Below are 18,569 nucleotides of genomic sequence, written 5' to 3'. Positions count from 1 at the left end.
GCCATTGACATTTTTAAAATAAAAGAAACCTAATTAAGATAAAGAACATAGTATGCTCAAAATATTTTGATAAGAGGTTGTGTTAAGCACCACCTTCCATAGTCTAGGAATCTTTGTGGTTATTCAGATCTGACTGATCCCATTTGGTATCTAAGCATCTCTTTTATTTTGGGGTGTGTGTGTGTGTGTGTGTGTGTGTGTGTGTGTGAGAGAGAGAGAGAGAGAGAGAGAGAGAGACACAGACAGAGAGAGAGAAGAGAGAGAAAGAAAGGGAAAGGGGCTGGTGATGAAATAGCCTAATAGGCGTACTATTAAGTCTATTATTGAGCTGTGGTGTGGTGGGACATTAAAGAGTGGAAAGAATTTAAGAAAAAACAGCTATTTATAAAAGGACATTCACCAGGAGGAATAGAAGAGCTCTATCTTCACTCCCCCAGGATATAGTAGAGTTCCACTGAGAGTAAGGAATTTAGAAATGAAATACTGTTTAGCTTTTCATCATTTTTTCTTTCCGTTATTTAAGTTCCCTCAGGACTGTTAATGGATTAATTGTGGGAGTATAGTGTTTACTAATGCAGAGCACTAGACATGGAGTAGTACAGCCTTGATATGTGGTTTGGAAGTAACTCTTTTTTCTTTTTTTTTTAGGCAGGTGACAGGTCACTCTCAAATGTAAGTACAAAAATCTTATTCCAGTTTCCACTAGACTAAGATTCTCTTAATATTAGTCATAAAATGTTGTTCACTGAACACTTGCAGTATGCTCAGCATGAGGGTAAATGTAAGATGTAGATTAGACAGGATAGAAAGCGCATCGATTCTTTTGAAATTTGATGTTGGAGAAGGCTTTTGTGAATACCGTGGAGTGCCCGAAAACAAACAAAGGGATTTTGGAACAAATTAAGAAAAAGTGGTCTTGGACAGCCAAATGACTCGACTTAGATTAGCATATTTTGGACACAAAATTAGTACGACTAATTATCTGGAGGACACTAATGCTAGGAAAAGTCCAGGGAAAACGTGGAAGAAGCAGACCAGCAGCCAGATGGATAGAGACCATAACAACAATAACAGAAGAACCATTAGAAAGGTTACGGATTATGGCAGAAGACAGGACGTTCTGGATAAGATATATCCATATTGTTGCTATAAATAGGAAATGACTCGATGGCACTTGATAATAATAATAGATTAGGTCGTGCCTGAAATAGACAGTAATTGATTACAGAAAATATAGTGCTTAATCATATCTCATACTGGCACTCTTTTTCTTAATACCACTTTTCTTTGACCATATTTTTCTAAATCTGTCCTCACTGGTCTGTATGGCTAGAATTTGGTATTATTCAGCTCATAGACTAGTGTCTGGGTATCCCAACATCGCCATATCTGCATAATTAAACAGAACATTTCAAGGCTTACTGGTCTCCAGCTCTGTTCTTCCCACTCTCTTCCACAATTCTGGGGCTTCAGGGAACTCCCAGAGTTTAAGCAGGTGGCTGAATGCAGGGCAGAGTTATTTCTGTTTTCATCACTCAGACTCAAGGACCGTACAGGAGAAATGCATGTAATCACATGTACGTAAACCTTTTATTTACCTGGACTGAAAATGGATCCTGAAAAGCTACTGCAACAATAAATGTGATTAAATGATTGAATGAACAACAGTTGTTGTTTCTTTTTTGACTGATAGAAGATGAAACTGCTTCCTTTTGTGCCATTTTATGGTTTGGAGATAATGAATATGATTTTTGTCTAATGCAGAACAACCGTTGAGTAAGGCAAGTTATGGCTGACTAGGGGATGCAAAGTAAAAGAGGATTGCGAGGCTTGGAGTTGGAAAAATTAAAAAGTATTTTAAGTTTTGATTTTTCAAGATGCTGCTAAAAATTAGAAAGGATCGAGAAATATTGAGCTCTCACTTGCGCTTGGGGAATATTTGGAAATGTTCATAGGGTTACTCTGGGTATTTTTTCCTGCTTGCTATTTAACCGGATAAAGGTACAAATCTTAGCATGCTCATTGGTAATATAATTTTCTCCAGGAAAATGGCTTTTATGAACCCTGTTACATGGAAAATTAAGTAACCAACAAGTCTTGAAAATGAAATGTGTTCTATTTTCCTCCCCAAATTCATATGCATCATTTGATGTATTTTCGAGTAACAGGTTTATTTAAATCTTTTTTTTTTCACCCTCTTGCTCAGGTTATTGCACATGAGATCTCTCACAGCTGGACGGGAAACCTAGTGACAAACAAAACTTGGGATCACTTCTGGTAGGTTTCATTTTCATCCCCCTAGGAATAACTGTTAGGGTAGGTCTGCCCTGTGTGCACATTAGTGAACATCAGCTTTGTGTTGCCACCAGCATAACGGGGTCCTTAAGGGGTTGAGATTACCATCATTGTTGTTGAAGAGATCATTGTAGTCATTCTACAGGGTTGGGAACCACACAAAACCTGTTGTTCTTCCGGGGTCTGTTTTTCCCCTCCTCTAGACTGTAAGCTCGTTGTGAGCAGGGAATGTGTCTGTTTATTGTTGCATTGTACTCTCCCAAGTGCTTAGTGTAGTGCTCTGCATACAGTAAGCACTCATTAAATACGATGGAATGAATGAATGTTTTAGCACATTAATCCACTTGATCTGTACAGAGAAGAGGAAATTTTTTTCTCATCCAGTCAAGTCACCAATATTTGACACTCTTTCTAGGTTGAATGAAGGGCACACCGTTTACTTGGAGCGCCACATTTGTGGTCGACTTTTTGGGGAAAAGTTCCGGCATTTCCACGCTCTGGGAGGATGGGGAGAATTACAGAATTCGGTAAGTGAACAATCCCATGTAACATTATTCTTCAGGGTCCCAAGAACTGGCTGACCTTCAATAGCAAGTCCTCCAAGTAATCTTATTAGTTTGGACAGGTAGGTGATTCTTCCACTGGAGGAACTGAGAAACGATGAAGTGTCTTTTGGTCAACAACCAGAGAGTTAGTGAAGGAGCCAGCACTGTAACTGTGGCTTGAAGATTCTCAGCGTGGTGTTGTCCTTGGTAGTTCTTAGATTAAATCATCTATCACTATGAGAGCTCATATTTTTCCAGTTATTTACAGCCGAAAACTCAAATTATTTGAAAGTAATAGCTACTTTTGAGCCTTTTTTATTATTTAAAAATTATAAATGTTTGGAATATGTGACTTAATTTATGAGTTAATGTAAGTGTTTATGAATAGATATTCATATTATAGTTCAGTGCTTAAGGCAATCAATCATGAATCTCAAGTCCTGAAAAAACTCTTCATAGTGAACGTTTTCGTAACCTCTGCATTGATTTGCTCGTAAGATTTTCATAATAACTCCATTGTAACTTTTGAGAAAGCAGAGATTGCCTTTCAGGATGAACAGTTTTAACTAGCTTTGCTAGAAACTTGCTTAATTTAAAAAGGAAAAGTTATATGACTCCAGGAAAGGGAGACTACCATACAGTAAAGAACAATGTTCTCTGTTCCTAGATTCTGGCAGTTAAGGCTGAGTCTTAAATAGTATAAGCATTCTAAACTGGAAAAAGGACCATCATAATACTGAATAATTAGCAACCTTCTTCACTGTACTTGATACTTCTACTTTTAGCTGTCCTGAGCCATTTGAATTGTTCTGCTTTCAGTAGCCCCTTTGGATGTGACTATACTCTTGTTTTCCCGGGCTGCATTTGGGCTCCTAGAGAGCAGGGGAGTTTCCATTCTTTATAGGTAAATGTGTTAACCAAATTTTTGTCCCTTGCAGGTAAAGGCTTTTGGGGATACAAACCCTTTCACAAAGCTGGTGGTTAACCTGAAGGACGTAGACCCTGATGTGGCATACTCGTTGGTTCCTTATGAGAAGGGTTTTGCTTTGCTCTTTTACCTGGAACAACTTCTTGGTGGGCCAGGCAAGTGACCGGCATTCCTTCGCTCCTATTTTTCTTCCTCTGAGGAGAAAGTTATGGGAATCTTCATTTAGATGGCAGACCTATAAAAGTAAATGTTCTGTTTCCTCTTAGAAGTTTTCCTGGGATTCCTCAAGGCTTACATTCAGAACTTTTCCTACAAGAGTGTAGCGACTGATGAGTGGAAGGCGTTCCTGTATTCATACTTTAAGGACAAGGTTTGATGAAAATTTTTGAGTTAAGCATTTCTGTAAGAGTGAATTATTTCATGAAACTAGCCTTCTCAAGGTTACCTTAAAGATGGTTTTTAAAACAGGAAGAAAATGTTCTAATGCCAAAATTTGGATAATAACTTAATCTCAACTAATATCACAAGGAAAGAATATCTGCCATCCTCAGAACACTTATTTCCAGCTCATTCCCTGAAGGAAATACACAGGGAGCAAGATGATTGCACATGGAATTATTTTTTCCTTGTCTGGCATAAATTTTTATATGCCCTAAGCTATTGGCGATTTTCAAACTGATGTAATTAATGTTAATGTTCTGGCAGTGGGCTGATGCCCATTTAAAAGAAGACCAAACCTTGTTCTGACAAAAACTCAGAAAAATGTAGTTTTTTTAATGTATATGCAAAAGAAAATGGGACTGAGATAGAAATAGTAATAAATATATTTAATTTCTTTTAAGGAGAGACTCATGTTGCTCATTCTTTAATTTTGGTGTATTTATCTTTTTCATTGGTTTTGCTCAGCAGGTTGTTTTGGATTAAGTACAGTTCAAATGATTTTTCTAAGTCCAGTAAAATTATAAATGAAAGTGGAGATATGAAGTGTAAGTGGTTTTTTTTGGAAAGGGAAAAAAAGAAAATTTAGCTATCTCTTCTTGTGCTGGTAGGTTGACGTTCTTGATACGGTTGACTGGAACGCTTGGCTCCATTCTCCTGGAATGCCACCTGTAAAACCCAAGTAAGCATTCCCTGGCCAACTTTCTTTTCTTTTAATGACATGCTTTCTCATCCAGCACTTAGTACAGTGCCTGGCACGTAGTAAGTACTTAACAAATGCCATCATCATTCAACCACTGACACCCCTGTATTTAGGTACAGTTTCTTGCCTTTCCTGAAAGTATTTATGCTCAAGGCAGGTTCCATAAGATATATAATAATAATAATAATGATGATGGCATTTATTAAGCACTTATATCCTTTGGGTCTTGGGATAAAAGAAAATGGGACTAGCCATGATGGAAATATCAATTTTTATTAGTCTGTTGATCTTATGAATAACAGGGAGGCCTGTTAAATAAGTTATTAAAGTAGAACTTATTTCACTTGATCTTTAGGTACTGTACTTTAATGGTTTAGTAGCCATTTTGATTTGTCTTTTTTGTTTTTCTAAATATCTTACCACTGCTCATTAGAATAAATTAAACGCACACAGCTACTTGCTATTTTAGCCCACTCTGCAAATAACTCTTTTTATCTAGTTCCCTCCTAGATTATAGTGGATAAAAAGTGGATTTTGAATACAAAGTGAATGGTACAGAAAAAGAGAGGATTTATATGCCAAGCCAAGTGACTTTTGATTGGCTGAAGCATACATTAGTTTCTTTTCTGGTAGCTTTAATTTTGCAGGAGGGAGAAACAGTCACCTAAAAGATGTTTTGACTTCTATCCCAGCTTTATTCTGTCAGCCTCCTTGCTGACCTCCGTGTCTCCTGTCTCTCCCCATTCCAGTCCATACTTCACTCTGCTGCCCGGATCATTTCTCTACAAAAATGTTCAGTCCATGTTTCCCCACTCAAGTGGTTGCCCATCCACCTCCACATTAAGCAGAAACTCCTTGCCATTGTCTTTAAAGCATTCAATCACCTTGCCCCCTTCTATCTCACCTCACTATTTTCCTGCTACAACCCAGCCCACACATTTTGCTTCTGTAATGCCGACTACTCACTGTACCTTGATCTCTTGTATCCCACCTCTCACCCACGTCCTGTCTCTGGCTTGCAACGCCCGCCCTTTTCATATCCAACAATTACTTTCCCCAGCCTCGAAGCCTAATTGAAGGCACATCTCCTCCAAGAGGCCTTCCCTGACTAAACCTTCATTTCCTCTTTTCCCACTGCCTTCTGTGTCACCCTGACTTGCTCCTTTGACTCATACTACCCCTCCCAGCCCCACAGCACTTATGCACGTATCTGTAATTTTACATATTTATATTAAGGTCTGTTCCCCCAACCCCCACCCAGTATGTAAGCTCACTGTGGGCAGGGAATGTGTCTGTTATATTGTTGTGTTGAACTTACTCCTTTCAAAGCTCTCTTTCTCCTTTCAAAGCCCTACTGAGCTCACCTCCTCCAGGAGGCCTTCCCAGACTGACCTCCCTCCTTCCTCTCCCCCTCCTTCCCCTCCCCATAGCACCTGTATATATGTTTATATGTATTTATTACTCTATTTTATTTGTACATATTTATTCTATTTATTTTATTTTGTTAATATGTTTTGTTCTCCGTCTCCCCCTTCTAGACTGTGAGCCCACTGTTGGGTAGGGACTGTCTCTATATGTTGCCAACTTGTACTTCCCAAGCGCTTAGTACAGTGCTCTGCACACAGTAAGTGCTCAATAAATACGATTGAATGAATGAATGAATGAACTTTCCCAAGTTCTTAGTACAGTGCTCTTCACACAGTAAGCACTCAATAAATACGATTGATAATAATGGCATTTTGGTACTCTCGTGTTTGAGTCTTTGAGCTGCTCTGAACAAAAAACACCACTTGTCTCTGTGGTGTAGCAAACACATTGAGCTTTGGTTCCTGACATTAAATAAAGAATAAAATCTTGTCACGGTATCCCTTTATCAGTTGTGGTTATCTGACAGTAACTGTCAAAAATATACTGAAGTCGGGTATTTCTCTTAGCTGCCATTAACACCAAGCTTCTGTCTTCATTCCTTTTACCTATTCACTGTGCTTTGTTCTTTTCTTGCTCACATCTGCCTTTTTCCAAGAGCTCCCTCCACCCCCCACCAACATCCAGCAGACCACTGCTGTCCATAGCTTGAAATACATTCTAAAGTCACGTCTCTGCTGGGAAGCCTCCCCTAGACTGTAGCCTCCTTGTGGGCAGTGAACACGTCTACTGACTCTGTTATATTGTACTCTCCCAAGCTGTCAGTGCAGACTCTGCACACAGTAAGTGCTCAATAAATACCACTGATTGATTCTCTGAGTAATTTCTAGTTGCCCCCCCAACTCCTTCCCTGCCACTTGAGCACTTTCATGACATCTAAGCATTTGGCAATACAACACCCTCTCCTTAAGTCTTATTTACATATCTTAAAACCCTATACCTTCCCCCTGCCTGTAATTTATTTTAGCTTATGTCTCCCCAACTAGATTGTTTCTTTCTTGAGAACAGGAATATCTACTAACTCTACTGTGCTAAGTACAGTGCTCTGCACAAAGTGCTCAATAGATACAATTGATGGACTGATTACCCTTAGCATATATAATTCAAGCCACTGATTCCCAGCTTCCCCCAACTGTATCAACAGTATTTATTGGGTACCTATTGTGTACAAAGTACTGTACAAAAGAAGTAAGATGTAATCCCTGCCGTAAAAGAGTTTACAATCTGATGAGGGAAACAATTAACTTGATCCATATCCCTTTCATTGCACATACCAATAGCCTGGTGTGTTTTGCTCATTTTGTGTTATTATTCTCTCATTCATTCAGTTGTATTTACTGAGCACTTACTGTATGCAGAGCACTGTACTAAGTGCTTGGGAAAGTACAATACACCAGTAAAGAGAGACAGTCCCTGCCCACAATGAGCTCACAGTCTAGAGGGACTCTCATCCTGCTCTCATCCTGTGGCCTGCCCCCTCCCTCATCCCTCATTCTCAGATTGTGACCACCGTGAGAGCCAGGGACCGTGTCTAATTTTCACCTGTGTGTTTATTTTTTCCCAGCACTTAGCATAGTGCCCTGCATAGAGTGAGCTCTTTAATGGACCACGTCTAGTGCCAAAACCAAAGGCAAGAGAGACCCAGCTCTGGGTAGCCCAGGTTTCGCAGGCCACGTCACCAGGAAAGAAGCCCTAATAACAGTAGGGCTTGGAGAGAGCTAGGCATTCTGATCCTTGTCACGTACAGATGCTCAGACCAAGGATAAAGGAACCCAGGAATCTTGTAGTTGTGGCTGTTAGAATCGCTACTTCAGATAATTGTTCATGTTTACATTTTAAGCTGAACCCAGTTTAGGGGAAGAATACTTAAAAATTTATGAGATTGATTTATATGCCACAGTGTGGCTACTGAGTTGAGATGCTCATGTGAGCAGTTGTGGTAAAGGACTGTGTAAAGTAAAATACTTTTCCTTGTTTTCATCTCTGCAGGTATGATATGACATTAACAAATGCATGTATTGCCTTGAGCCAAAGATGGATCAAAGTGAGTAGTAGTGGGTGTCAATTGCAACGTTTAGAAACACTTGAAGTGTAAGGAGACTATGGAACTGTGGAAGGAAATCACTGGCTTGTTGCTTTAGTTTTGATATATTCTTTTCATAAAATAGAATAGATTTAATTTGCAGTTGTAGTACCTGAATTTGTGATATTCAACTTCCAGCAGTTTTGTAGCGAATGAACAAAACAAGGTAACTCCTGCAGCTTCTTTCTTACTGATTCAGGCCAAGGGTCAACATTTTCTTAGATAGGTATAATTATCAGCAAAAAGCGTCTCAGTGAAGTGGGCTTCCCAGGCTTGAAAAACACCCTATTTCCGATCAGCAATGTAGTATCTCTTAAATACATTGGTTTTAGGTGTTGTGCCACAACTTTTTGCTTTAGTCTTTTGAGCTAAACAACTTGATCCATCTGGCAGATGGACTAGAGCAGTAACTTATAAGCATCTATGTCCCTTTGTTAGACTTAGAAGAATCAGCGTGGCATAGTGGAAAGAGCACGGGCCCTGGAGTCGAGAGGACCTTGGTTTTAATCCCAGCTCTTCCACTTGTCTGCTGTGTGTCACTTAACTTCTCTGTGCCTCAGTTCTCTCATCTGCAAACTGGGAATTCAGTACCTGTTCCCCCTCCTACTTAGACTGTGAGCCCCATGTGGGACCTGATTATCTTATATCTTCCTCAGCCCTTAATACAGTACTTGGTACACAATTAGCGCTTAACAAATGCCATAATTATTATTATTACTTCATTGAAGTGCTGAGGGGTGGGGTGGTGAAACAGCCAAAAACAGGGGAGTGCCTGCTGGGTTTATGCTTCACGAACAAACTCAACGGGAATCCTAAAAACAGCTGTTAGACATGGGCAGGGAAGACCCCGACAGTTACCAAGGCAACCACTTGCTGGATTATGGTGCAAGGGCTCAGCGTCAACACTAGTCTGTGATCATTTCAGCCATAAATGGCTCTTGTATGTAAAAATTCTTCCATGCTGCTCTCAGTGGGCTCACCCCTGCTTCACCTACTCACTTATTGCACCTGCTGCCTCAGGAGATCATCATCATCATCATCATCATCAATCGTATTTATTGAGCGCTTACTGTGTGCAGAGCACTGTACTAAGCACTTGGGAAGTACAAGTTGGCAACATATAGAGACAGTCCCTACCCAACAGTGGGCTCACAGTCTAAAACATGACTGACAGGGTAGAAGGAAGGCAAGTGGCACTGCACAGAACTCTAACTAACCAGCCCTATAATCTGATCCTTTGTGCAGGTCCTTGGTCCTAAACCTGTGACCCATCTATGTATAGTGGTTGACTATCATCCTCTCATCCCCCCATTCTCTTAGAGAAGCAGTGTGGCTCAGTGGAAAGAGCCTGGGTTTGGGAGTCAGAGGTCATGGGTTCTAATCCCGGCTCCGCCACTTAGCTGTGTGACTTCGGACAAGTCCTTAACTTCTCAGTGACCTCATCTGGAATATGAGGATTAAAACTGTGAGCCCCATGTGGGGCAACCTGATTACCTTGTATCTACCCCAGTGCTTAGAACAGTGCTTGGCACATAGTAAGTGCTTAACAAATGCTGTTATTATTATTATTATTATTTATTATCCCCTTGTGTGTGCTTAGATGACCAATTAAATTTGCTTTGCTTTTTAGGCCAGTGAAGGCGACTTGAACTCTTTCTGCTCCGCAGACCTGAAGGAAATGTCTTCTCACCAACTAGTTGAATTCCTAGCACAGTTGTTGCTGAAAGTAGGTGCTGGCTTAAAAGAACCAAAATGAAAATAGGCATGAAAGCATAAGTTTTTTGTGTCTTGTGGGCAGTAGCAAAGTAAGAAAAGCTGTATGTAAATCGATCTTATGTCAAAATGAAAAGTGGAAGGAAAGCCTGATTTTTAGAACCCTTTCTCTCTTGAGTGTGTTTGTCATAAGTCAGGCATAGAGTAACAAACTTCATAGGGACCAAGAGGAAATGGGAAGCAGGGTGCCTAGTGAATAGAGCACAGGCCAGGGAGTAAGAAAGGCCTGGATTCTAATCCTGGATCCACCACTGGCCTTCTGTGACCTTGTGCAAGTCAGTTAATTTCTCTATGCCTCAGTGACGTCTGTAAAATGGAGATTAAGATTATGAGCCCACTGTGGGACAGGGACTGTATCCAACCTGATTATCTTGTATCTACCCCAGCGCTTAGTATGGTGCCTGACAAACGGTAAGCGCTTAGCAAATACCGTTAAAACGGTCTCCTATTCAGCACTAGGTAGACCCTTAGTTTGGTTCTGTATCCAGTTCTGGGCATCCAGCTTGAAAGGGATGCAGAGAATTTGGAACAGGATTCAAAAGACGGCCTCAGAGGTTGTGAGAGGATTCAAAAATACATGAGGCGAGATTAAATTGTGATTAAAACCATTTCCTTTGGGACATTTGGATTGAAGGTGGTAAGACTTTGGAGTGCGTTGTCGAGAAAGGCGTACTTGCCCTTTCTCTAGAAGTCACCAATAGCATTAAACACCAGCGTCCCCAATCAGCTTGCACAAATCCCTCTACCTCACTTTGGAGTGGTTTATATGTGATTTTGGTGGAAGCAGGAAACTACACTTGATAATCTCCTGAGGTATCTTTCTGTACCGTAATCCAGGTCTATTAAGAAGTTCTTTATCCTCTAACCAGGTTTTACTGAGAACGAGATAGAAACTGTCAAGTGTGCCCCTCCTAAAGTTTAACTTCTGTGCACTTACCATAAAATAGTGTTTTTGGAATTGGAGTGTTTAAAATTACATCTGCTCCCCTTCGGCTGCTTTGTAAAGTAAACCTTTCTTAAGCTTGTCTTATTTTAAACTTTCTTTCTATACCACACTGAATCAGTAGTGACCTGATATTAAACTATGTCCTTTGGTCTTCGTTAATTTTCTGTCTTGATAAATTTTGGATATAGAAGATTTTCTTTCGTACTTGACTTGTTTCAAGGCACTTTCCCTTCATTTTTCATTTTGCTTTTAGGCACCACTTCCAGTATCCCATGTTAAACGAATGCAGGAGGTATACAACTTCAATGCTGTGCGTAATTCTGAAATACGATTCAGGTATGCCTTTTCAGATCATTTTCTGGGGAAAAGAAAGTATGAAACAAGTGGGAGAAATATTAGGAAGGCAAAAAGCATAGAACCTGGAAGAAATATAACTGTTTAAAATATTTCTCATCTCCTGACACTCTCTCCCCATTTTTTTTTTTCCCCTTGAGTGTAGCTCAGTTTTGTTCTTCATCTTAGATCACCAGAGTCCCCTGGTGGAGAAAGAAATAGACCCACAACGGGGAAGTAAAACTATGCTCACAGCAAATTTAAATAGCAAATAACTCGAATGATTTCTTAAATTTTTGAAGAGGTAACTTTAGTTTGTTGCTTTTTCCTTGTGTGTCTGTCCTTCCTTCCTCCCTCCCCCACCCCAGTTTAAGATTGTAAGATAGAGATCACGGTTAAATCAATGTCCCCTTTATTCTCCCCCTGGATTTGGTGCTTTTCATAAGTGCTTAGTAAATAATGGATTGATTTTATAAAATTGCTTTCATTTTCCTTTCGTAAACCAACATCATCATCATCATCAATTGTATTTATTGAGCGTTTACTGTGTGCAGAGCACTGTACTAAGCACTTGGGAAGTACAAGTTGGCAACATATAGACAGTCCCTACCCAGCAGTGGGCTCACAGTCTAAAAGGGGGAGACAGAGAACAAAACCAAACATACTAACAAAATAAAATAAATAGAAAGCGCTTAGTACAGTGCTCAAGCGCTTAGTACAGTGCTCTGCACATAGTAAGCGTTCAATAAATACGATTGATATGTACAAGTAAAATAAATAAATAGAGTAATAAGGAGTTTGTGTCTTGTTGTGCCTGATATACTGTGAAATGCCAGTAGTGGTTATATTATTAGTTGATTAGCCCTGGCCTAATGGAGTGAGTACTTGTATGGGGGTCCGAGACCCAGTTTCTAATCCTGTGTGAACTCTTCTATGCTATCTCCTCCCTAGCTAGGATAGAAGCATTCCATAAGACCATATCCTGGGTGTGGAAACAATTCTGTGTCTTGGGTGCAAAACCCAAGTAAAATCCTAAAATGCCCATGTCTTCATCCTTCACCTTTGGCAGTCACCCATTACTGAAGCAGGGAGGAGGTTGAGGGAATTGAGAGAGGGTCACCAATGGCATTAAACCCCTGAATCCTCTCTATCGGCTTGCACAAATCCCTCCACCTCACTTGTTGCCCTCCCTGCCCCCTCTTCCAGATGCAAAGTTACTGCTTTGTTGCAGGGACTATACCTCAAGACTGTGAGTGTGGCATTTTGCATCCAAAAGGGATTAGGATAGCTGATATTTGTATGTGCTCTGTTTGCTTGGCTATGTTATAATAGCAAAGCACCTTTCTTTTAGATGAAAAAGTGTAAGATATCTACAGCTACCATTTCTATTCTTCCCAGCCTGCAAAATCGAGGTACAATTTTCACTGCGTCAGATCGCAGTTGCTCATTAAAACCAAACACAGTTTGATACTACTAAAGCTTGCAAATAGAGAATGTCTGAGCACAAAACTGTAGAAAGTTCAAAACTAAAGTCAGGTTTGTGTACAAAAAAGGAATCGTATCTATCAGATCTATCGTATTTTACTTTTCCAAGCGCTTAGTTCAGTGCTCTGCATGCAGTAAGGTCTCAAAAAATGTCATTGATTGACCCCAGAACGAATTGCAGCATGCCCATCTGCTCTGCCCTGCTCTGCTTCTGCCCATTTGAACAATGACATTCCAGAATGGCAAGAGAAGTGTGCTATGAGACCATACCACAAGGTCGAAAAGATCATTCCCTGATATTATCCTGGATTTCAAAGCTGACATAATTTCCTAAAATTCAGGTAGAATACAAATAGTTCAAGTCCTAAAAATAGACTGTAAGCTCCTTGTGGGCAGGGAACATGCCTACCAACTCTGTTATATTTTGCTCTCCCAAGTGCTTAGTACAGGGCTCTGCACACAGTAAGCAGTCAATAAATACCATTTTGATAAATACCAGCTCAGCAGTTGGCACAAGTGGTTTATAGTACCTTTATTCCCAGAATAATAATAATAATAATAATGGTATTTGTTAAGCGCTTACTGTGTGCAAAGCACATAGTACTTGAAGTAGAAGTACTTGAGGGTCAAATACTAAAAGTTCTGTTGGGCAAGAAATGGTGTTATGAGACAAATGTAATAGGATTATCAATGAGAGATGACCTTTTAAAGGAATAATTGTCTGGTTTTTTTTAAGATGGTTGCGCCTTTGCATTCAGTCCATGTGGGAAGAGGCTATTCCTTTGGCACTAAGGATGGCCACAGAACAAGGAAGAATGAAGTTTACCCGGCCTTTGTTTAAGTAAGACCCGTGACCAAAATCTATGCATTTTGAACACATTTTGAATGTAAACAGAGTAGCAAATGTATATATGTATTACGTATGAGAAATCAGTCCCACAGGTTGGCAAAATATTAGTGGGCTTAAGCTTAAATGAATTTTAGTGATTCCTGTGCAGGCTAAAGGTGGCCTCTGTGAGGATTTCAGTCTTTAATTTTACCATCCTTTTATAAAAATGTTTCCCCTTGTGATTTTCTTTCTTCTTTAACAAGTCATTGAAAACGTAAATGGTAATAGTGACAGTTCAATAAGACAAAGCTTTCCTATGCGTACTTTTATTTAATCTCCTGTGAAGTGCTTATTCTTATTTTTAAACTGTACAAACTTATTTTGCAGAGACCTTGCGGCTTTTGACAAGTCTCGTGATCAAGCTATCAGTGCCTTTCAACAGCATAAAGCCAGTATGCATCCAGTGACCTCCATGCTGGTGGGAAAAGATTTGAATGTGATTTAGTTACAGACTGATTTTCGCTGATTTAAAGCAATTGCTCTTTTTTAAGCGACCTACTAAAGAAATACAGCAAATCCCACCGAAACCAAATATTTCCCTTTATTGCGTGCTTTTTCAGTTGTGCCCTATGATGATTTGCCGAAGTGGGGCCATTGACTGTAGTTGAAAGATCTGTGTCCTCTTTGCTTAAAGGATCTCTGGAATCATAAATTTTAATGGAATAAGATACCTTTCAGATCTTTGAGAGGGGAGTGCTACCATAATAATGTGTTTTGATTGCTGATAAACAGTGTTTTTGCTCCTCTTTAGATTAATATGATGTTTGATTTAAATAGAAGCTGCAGCTGAAATTAAGAAAATTATACAGCGTGGGCATTGGAATTCAGCTTGTTTTATTCATTAAACCTGAAAAATAAACTTTTATAATTCATCCCAACTGGCTTATCATCTGTTAAACTGAGTAGTTTGATAAAACTTGGAAATTGTATGATTAAGTCAATACTTTTTTCTTTTTGGTATGAGTACTCCAACTTCTAAAAATTGCATAATTTTTTAGAAATCTTGGGGGGTGGGCAGGGGAAAGGCCTATCAGGCTTGAAAGAAGCTTACCAGAGTCTCTCAGGAAAAATGGAAAGAGGAAGATTGCTCAATTGTTATTTTAGACCTTCTAATATGGCCTAAACAGATGGTCAGCAGTATACATATATAAGGTAAATTTCTTCCTCCGCTAAACTTATTCTTTCTGAATCTTAAAGTATGTCAGAAGCACCAGAAAATATGTGCAGATGTATTAATTTTATCCTACCCCACAGCCATAACATTTTGTAGAAATATTCTTGTAAGTGTAACTTTAGTAAACTAAATAGCATTTGAGAAATTTAACATTTTGAATTGTATCTACGTATATTAGATTGCTGAAAGGTGTAGATGATTTTTAAATTTAAAAAGTAGCCTTCAAAAATTAATCTCTGCCTCAGACCAAACCAGTTGATAAATGTCAAAATCCTTGTTCTTCAGCAGGCAACTCTGTCTTTTCTCCAGCCTTCCAGCCGCTGGAACGCTGCTGAGGTAGTAGTGGTATTTTGAAAGTCTTACGGTTAAAATGAAATGTCAGTCATCAAAGGGATAGAAAATTGAAAGTCCTTTCTTGAGCAAATAATGAACTTCTTGAGAACTTGAGACAGATGGTCTTTCCATCTTCAAAAGCCTTGTGAAATATCGTCTCCTCTAAGAGAGTTTCTCTGATAAATTTTTATTTTCCCCTTATCATCTCCCCAACTTCAGTGGCAGGAGGTTGTACCTTCTCAGCACTTTTGCACTTAGACACCTGCTTTACAGACACCTCAAACTTAATGTGACCAAAACAGAACTCTTCATTTTCCCACTCAAACCCTGTCCTCCCCTCAACTTTCCCACCACTGTAAACAAAACACCACTATCCCTGTCTCAGAAGCCCATACATAACCTTGGCAATATCCTTGACTCACCTCTCTCATTCAGCCCACATATGAAGTCTCACCAAATCCTGTTGGTTCAGCCTTCACAATGTTTCTACAATCTGCCTTTTCCTCTCTATCCAAACTGCTACCATGCTGATCCAACCACTTAACCTCCGCCTTGACTACTGCGTCAGTCTCCTCGCTGACCTCCTTGCCTCCTGCCTCTCCCTTCTCCAATCAATACTTCACTCTTTCTGCATCATTTTTCTAAAGAAACATTCAGTCCATGTTTCCCCACTCCTCAGGAACCTCCAGTGGTTGCTCATCCCCCTCCACATCAAACAGAAGCTCCTTACTGTAGGCTTTAAGGCGCTCAATCAGCTCTCTCCCCACAGTGATAGTCCAGCCTATTCTCTGGACCTTGACTTCATCTATCTCACCACCAAACCCGTGCCTAGGTCCTCCTGACCTGGAACTCCCTCCCCCATCATATCTGACGGACCACCACTCTCCCCACCTTCAAAGCCCTCCTGAAGTCACATATCCTCCAAGGGGCCTTCCCTGACCAAGTCCTCATTTCCTCTATCCACCCTCCCCATTGTGTTACCTATGCACTCATGTCTGTGCCCTTTAAGCCCTTGATATTCATCCCACCCTCATCCCCACAGCATTTGTATACATCTCATTACACTCTGCCATTTCTCCTCTTTTTAATTTATTTCCCTGTAAACAGTAAGCAACCTGTGGGCAGGGATCATGGCTACCAACACATTGTATTGTACTTTTCCAAGCGCTCAGAACAGTGCATTTGTCATAGTAAAGGCTCAGTAAGTACTATTGCTTATATATATATATATATATATATATTTAACCTACCCTACAGCTTAAGCACTTGATTTTCCCCATAATCATTCTTCCTGTTTCCTCTTCCTCCTGTCTTTAGATAATTTTGGATCTGTCTGCCTGTTCGCTTGTATGCTCCTTGGTGGCAGCAACTGTGTCTTTTAACTCTGTTGTATTCCCTTAAGTGCTTAGTTTAGTACACACACGACAGGAGTTCAATAAATACTGTGGATTGATTTAAATACATGTATACCTAAATAGAGATAGCTGTATATAATTGATTCATTACATATTCTTGGATAATTTTGTATGACTTTAGTCCCTGAATCAATCCTTCATTTATAACATTGGTTCTGTGAGGAAATTGGTTTCTACTTGCAACATTTAGACTTGATACAGTTTTACGAGTCAATTGAGTTGTAAGTTTGAGGACTGCCTATAATGTACTTTTCATCTAATTTATCAGCATTTGCTATTTTAACACTTCTCCCAGGTTTGTGGTTCTTTTCTTTGGTTTATACTTCCGCTTCTGTTGCCAACGTGCTGAACAGTCTTTCCCTTTTTTGGCCTCTTTGACACTTTGTTTCCTAGCCATAAGATTATAGCTAAAACCAGTTCCATTACATAACATTCAAGTAACTAGTAATTGGAGTTGCTGACCTATTAAAATAGTAATCCAATTTTGTGATGGCCACCGCCCAATCCTTTGAAATTTGGGCTGTTTTCATGGTTTCTCTTTATTCTAGTGCTTGGGGAAATGTCTTCCTTTTTATTTCGACTGAGATTTTCTTCTTTGTGTTATTGAACAAATGAACAATTAATTGTAGAGTAGCTGAGGTTCCCCCTCTGAGTGGCACCTGGAGAGTTTCCAGTACTCTACCAGTCTTAACTACAGGAGGGAGAGTCAAGCAGAGGCATAGCTATTCCATTCCTAGCTTGGACAGTGGCTAGCGAGTGAAAGGCAATCTGCTACAAGTTAAAACTCACCTGTGCTGGGCAGCAGCGGCATAATAGAGTCGAGAGCTGAGATTCAAGTTTGCTGTGCGGAAAGAAGCAATTGGTAAGCCACATTTGTATTTTTACTAAGAAAACTCTATGGATAAACTACCAGAACTATTGCAGATGGAGGTGGGGTGTTCTGGGGAGAGATGTGTCCATGGTGTCACTGTGGGTCGGAGTTGACGCTGCAGCATAAAGACGAGACAAGCTGAGGTTCCAGTTTTTCTGTTTAGGGGCCAGCACTTGGGCAGTATTTTGCACCTGTATCCTATCTACCCCAAAGGCCATCCATCTGAACATGTCAGGACATAGCTACAAAGAAAGTCTGCTGCTTTGCTAACCCACATTTGTGATGGCAATTGGATTTTCAGGCAGAGTGCCAGCTAACTTCTCTGTGCCTCAGTTTCCTCATCTATAAAATGGGGATTCAGTACCTGGTCCCCCTCCTATTGCCGGCTGTGTGACTTTGGGCAAGTCACTTTACTTCTCTGGGCCTCAGCTGCCTCATCTGTAAAATGGGGATGAAGACTGTGAGCCCCCCGTGGGACAACCTGATCACCTTGTAACCTCCCCAGCGCTTAGAACGGTGCTTTGCACATAGTAAGCACTTAATAAATGCCATTATTATTAATTTTTTTTTCATTCATTCATTCATTCAATCATATTTATTGAGCACTTACTGTGTGCAGAGCACTGTACTAAGCACTTGGGAAGTACAAGTTGGCAACATATAGAGACGGTCCCTACCCAACAGCGGGCTCACAGTCTAGAAGAGGGAGACAGACAACAAAACAAAACATATTAACAAAATAAAATAAATAGAATAAATATGTACAAATAAAATAATTAGAGTAATAAATATGTTCAAACATATATACATATACATATGTACTTTGAGTACGAGCCCATGCAGAACAGGGACTTTTTGTCCGACTTAATTATCTTGTATCTACCCAGTGCATAGGACAGTGCTGGTCAACAAGCACCATTATCATTAATATTA

General features: G+C 39.9%; 1 protein-coding gene and 1 non-coding gene across 2 annotated transcripts in view; both read left to right on the top strand.

Annotated features, from left to right (window-relative positions):
- The window catches only part of LTA4H (leukotriene A4 hydrolase), a 40,202-nt gene extending 25,481 nt beyond the window's left edge, over nt 1-14,721 (top strand). Inside the window, exons 9-19 of the mRNA XM_038756469.1 lie at nt 649-672; nt 2,207-2,277; nt 2,711-2,822; nt 3,779-3,923; nt 4,035-4,138; nt 4,818-4,888; nt 8,324-8,378; nt 10,048-10,143; nt 11,390-11,472; nt 13,691-13,795; nt 14,171-14,721. Of these exons, the coding sequence (XP_038612397.1) occupies nt 649-672; nt 2,207-2,277; nt 2,711-2,822; nt 3,779-3,923; nt 4,035-4,138; nt 4,818-4,888; nt 8,324-8,378; nt 10,048-10,143; nt 11,390-11,472; nt 13,691-13,795; nt 14,171-14,288 (984 nt within the window). The 3' untranslated portion in view covers nt 14,289-14,721. The remainder of the gene's footprint in view (nt 1-648; nt 673-2,206; nt 2,278-2,710; nt 2,823-3,778; nt 3,924-4,034; nt 4,139-4,817; nt 4,889-8,323; nt 8,379-10,047; nt 10,144-11,389; nt 11,473-13,690; nt 13,796-14,170) is intronic.
- A 2,685-nt stretch (nt 14,722-17,406) lies between these two features.
- LOC119937365 lies at nt 17,407-17,544 on the top strand. The gene has a single exon (XR_005454041.1). It is a non-coding gene; the product is annotated as a small nucleolar RNA SNORA7 (small nucleolar RNA).
- Nucleotides 17,545-18,569: the final 1,025 nt, after the last annotated feature.

The sequence above is a fragment of the Tachyglossus aculeatus genome, chromosome 14 (genome assembly GCF_015852505.1).
Source record: "Tachyglossus aculeatus isolate mTacAcu1 chromosome 14, mTacAcu1.pri, whole genome shotgun sequence".
Lineage (NCBI taxonomy): Eukaryota > Metazoa > Chordata > Mammalia > Monotremata > Tachyglossidae > Tachyglossus > Tachyglossus aculeatus.
The sequence above is the reverse complement of the archived record's forward strand: the minus strand, read 5'-3'. Positions and strand labels throughout refer to the sequence as shown.